The 4,525-nt window shown below is 39.8% G+C and overlaps 1 protein-coding gene across 1 annotated transcript in view; it reads right to left on the bottom strand.

The window, feature by feature from the left end:
* The window catches only part of gpc5c (glypican 5c), a gene marked incomplete in the record, with an annotated part of 104,127 nt that overhangs the window by 57,283 nt on the left and 42,319 nt on the right, over positions 1-4,525 (bottom strand). Inside the window, 2 exon segments of the mRNA XM_014031977.1 lie at positions 2,749-2,871; positions 3,442-3,498. Of these exon segments, the coding sequence (XP_013887431.1) occupies positions 2,749-2,871; positions 3,442-3,498 (180 nt within the window).

Raw genomic sequence — 4,525 nt, 5'->3', positions numbered from 1 at the left:
TCTTTCTTTCTTTCTTTCTTTCTTTCTTTCTTTCTTTCTTTCTTTCTTTCTTTCTTTCTTTCTTTCTTTCTTTCTTTCTTTCTTTCTTTCTTTTGATGTCATACTTTGCTTCATTCCAGATCATGGTGGAAATGATTAAAGTTTTTCTTCACTCTGATATTGTCTCCTACATGCCTGTAGGCATTTGGGTCCTGTACACTCTGCTGACCACTCTTCATGTCAGCCACTCTTAAAAAAAAGAAACTGGCACTTTTGGTTGATCCCAAGTTTTCCGGAAAACACGGTGCTCAGTATTCACACCTTTAACAATCAGAATGTTGCGACATTTGAACATATGTTGCTATGCATGTTCGGTCAGAAGTACGACTGCTTGCACCCTGCTTGCCACTCTGTCATCAGATGCTGAACAAAGAGAGGAAGGGACTGTCACTCTCAAATCCCTTTCATGTCCTTTGAAGTATTATCATCTATAAGTGTGTCTGGATGTGGGTGCGTGTTTACTTTTTTGCCTGAACACATTATGAATAACCCACCAGCTGTTCACTAGCTTATGGATCCCATGTGAATTGATATTGTATATGTGTCTATTTGAGTCTATGTTTTGCACAGGGGAAAACCCATTCTCAGAAGCTCTTTTGTTCGTACCACACATGAAGTAAGGTGGAATATTTCACATGTCTGTTTTAGATCATACTATCTGTTATTCTTCGCTGCTGGATGATCTATTTTGTGTTTATAGGCAACTTTATCAGTGATCTAAACTGGTGTTTTGACACAACTTTCTCAAGTGCGGTACAAGCAGCGGCAGAAGTTACAACAGTGATGCCTGAGTCTTTCCCATGCAGCCTCATAGGAGGGCCTTTGTTTCCCCTTCAGGCTTTGGGGGTCCCCACAGCAGGGTTGTGCCCCACTGACTCCACAATGGGTCTTTATGCTGCCAACATCCCCTGCAAACTCCACCCCCACTCTTCCCCACTTTCTCTCCACCAGGCTTGCCTCCACAGAGGCACACCAGTGTACAGTGGGGGCACCACGGCACTAACATGATGGCCCTTTTATCGTGCCCTGCTCTGCCGCCCTTTCTCTGTGTTGTATGCCAACAGAGTCAGACGCAGTTAAAGAGAGCTGCTGAATGGCCACAGGCTAAGCTTGTGAGTGGAGCCAAATGTCTCAGTAGGTTACTGTTTTCTCATTCGATCCAGGAGCACTTGACACCATGAGCATGGACCTACCAATCACAACTGTATGATAAAGCACCGTCACAAAGCTTTAGATGAAAAGTCTGTATCTATGGCAGTAAATTGACACACACATTTGCTTCCATATGCTGAGAAAGGTAATAGACAGCTGACAGTTCATACAGACAAAAGAGCTGCATTGTACAGTAGGTGCTTTGTGGTCCCCTCACCTTGTGTTTGCTTTTCCATCTGTTCCTGATCACGAATCTACTACAATATCTGAGTTATACATGTGTGTGGACCCACTGTCTCTTATTCTGGTAAAACCGAAAATATTTTGGAAGTTCACTATCCACTTTGTTAAGATCCAARACAAACTGTTTCTCCAGTCAATGAACTCAATATCAGCAAAACAATCTTGCAAATATCATGAAGAAAATGTAAACCTATATGGTACTCTATGCACTTCTGCAAAATCTAATACTGGCGGTGTCAAGTGCCGATCTCGTCTTTTTACCCAGAAATGGGGAAAAATAAAAATAAAAATAAATAAACAGTTTAACTTTGTCATAACTATGGAGTGAGTTTTGAGAGTGTTTAAGAAACAGATCCAGCAGAAGAATCATTTACAGACTCGTGTTGGCTGGGTAATTGTTATCATTTTAATCTCATGCTGAGAAAGAAGGAGCACAACCACACACTGCGTGAGTGCTCGGGTCTCCAAGAGATGCTCGCAAAACCATTGGCAGGAAAAAAGTTTCAAGCCATACCTATAAATCAATTCAAAATGAAACAAAAATAAACAAATAAATATTAGTGCTAAAAGTCTTAGATAACAATTCAGTCAAAAACTCTGACAAAAACAAGACAAGAGCCGTGTGACTGTTTGTCCTGCCAGCTTTCAGTTAATATGAAGATGGATTTAATAACTTCCTTTCTTCCACAATGACTAACAAAAACCAGTCACACTGACTCACAGCCTGATATTATCTTCCACAAAAAGACAAACACATAAAAATGAGGGTTTGTTTTTGTTTACATATTTACATGTTTTGTTTTGTTTTTAGTTTTGTTTGTTTGTTTTTTTTTTGGCTAATTACATTACTTTGTTAAATCCTTGAATCATCACTCATTTCATTTATATTAAACTTCAAAGAATGCAGATTTTCCATAATCTACCATAATCTAGGCTTCTAAATTCATGAAATAAACCAGTATTGTTTAAAAATACTTTTTTACAGAACATTCTGTATTTCAAAAACCTAATACTGTATGACCGTTTTAAATGATGTTGAATTCAAAATGCAACTTGCTGAACATCCACTTATTTTCTTTTTTGTTTGTTTTATTTAAACCTGTCCATTGAGTACTTTGCTATCAAAAAGTTACACTTGATATTGCAAGTTTCCAGTGAAACAACAGCAAACTAAAATTCAAAGATTAAAGGAAAGAATAAATTTGTTTAGTAGTCCAAACTGTTCAAAAATACTGGATTTGAAGTGATCAGKTTTGTGTTTTTGCAGTTAAATAATCAGAACAAAAAGACAGAACCTGTGAACATGTTGCTTACCTTTCCACCACGCCATCCCCGCTCCAGCAGGTAGAATCTTCTAGAGTACCCTCTGCTTCACACAGCATCTCTGGCAATACCGCAAAGAACGACTTATAGCGCTGCAGAAACAATAAGAACTCCCTGATGGAAAAACAAGTAAAAGAACTTAGAGTGGTTTGCTATGCAGACCTCATAATCAAAATCAGTGTTAGCATACTAAYGAGGAGTGTTTTGTACAACTGCACCATATGTGATCTTTTGTTTCTGCTTCTTCATTCATCACAATTTGGAACRAACTATATTTTTAATGTGGTTCAAAAAGGCATGCATGTGATAAATACACTTGATGATATTGACGGTGGCAGAAGTGACAGGCTTTGAATGCAGCTGCATCAGCACATTTCTTTTTCTCAYTTATGCTGTGTGTTAAAGTGCCTGATTTACCAGATCTGCCAACATATGTAATCAATATAGGCACTGTCATCTTGAGCAAAACAAAAGCATACGTTTTTGATCTGACACACACATTGTCGCCACCCAAAAAGGCAGAGCAAAAAACAACTGCGGTCAGGAGAGGTTATGTGCTGAAGCAGTCGGAAAATCACAAGAAATTTTCATCAGTGTTGTGAAGGGAGTGTTAAAGGGTCCCTATCTAGTCAAAATAAYATAGTAAGGAACTGAGTTTAATAGGTTCCTTGAGTTCAGTCTTACCTAGAGAGTGTTCTCAGACTATGTTTATTGTTCTTGGATGGTTTCAGGGGGAATGAGCTGGGGATGATGGGAGTTGAAGTCCAGGGAAGGGGAGATTGTTGCAAGCATAAGTTGCAGGGTGGTAATCAGAGGATTGAGAGAAAAGAAAAAGAACAACAAGACGGGGCATGTGGGGAAGATAGAGACACGACAATCATTTGACCACTGTAAAAAGTGATAATCCATGCACATTATGCATGCAGATTTCTCATGCCACACAAAACAATCAATACTCATTGAGCTCAACACTGCACAAAAATCAAAAYAGATAACGCTGGAGAATTACAATGTTAAGTCAGTAAAACACGCATGAATTTTTACACATGTGCAAACGGTTAAATACACACAAGTAAGCCAAATAAAGTAGTTGAATTTTCTGGTTCACTTTTTCCCCCTCAATTAAAACAGAATTTTGCTCTTCTCTATCATGTTTCATCCTTTTCAGCAGAACACTATTCTCTATTCACTGCGCTGGGTGCTGCTGTGGCTTTGAAGTGGTCGACGCTCACATGTGCTCTGGTCAGCAATGGCAGTAGGCCAGGAGCTGGATTGTGTTGCCGTGAATGGTGGTGGTACTGCCAGCCCAAACGTTAGCTTGGCTGGCATTGGTGCAGTGATTCAAGGTTTGGGGTGGGGGGGTGGGGGGTCAGGCAGGCAGCCGTTTGACTGTGTGAGGCTATTTAAGCAAAGGCTGGCTGGTGTTGTGCAGAGCTGGTGGTACGGTCGTCTGGGTAAACAGGAAATTGTTTGGTCTGTCAAGATTAATAATACCAAAGCTTGCTCTGCCTAGCAGCTGGCGTGGGCAAAAGGAAGGATTGCAGCCTTGTGGACCAGGTGGAGAGCAGGGATAGTTCTGCAAAGCATTTGCTATCCAGATAAATATAAGAAAACTGCATGAAGTGATAAAAGCTGTGAATATACTAAATAGTTGCTGCCCAAACTTTCAAGCTATGCCACACAAATCCATTGCAGCTCTTATCAAACATGGATGCGACCAGACATTTGGTGGCAAAACGAATATGAAAAGAATAGCAAACATTAATAT

Source organism: Austrofundulus limnaeus, unplaced genomic scaffold (genome assembly GCF_001266775.1).
Source record: "Austrofundulus limnaeus strain Quisiro unplaced genomic scaffold, Austrofundulus_limnaeus-1.0 Scaffold6, whole genome shotgun sequence".
NCBI classification, from domain to species: Eukaryota; Metazoa; Chordata; class Actinopteri; order Cyprinodontiformes; family Rivulidae; genus Austrofundulus; species Austrofundulus limnaeus.
Note: the sequence above shows the minus strand (reverse complement) of the source record. Positions and strands in the feature narration are given on the sequence as shown.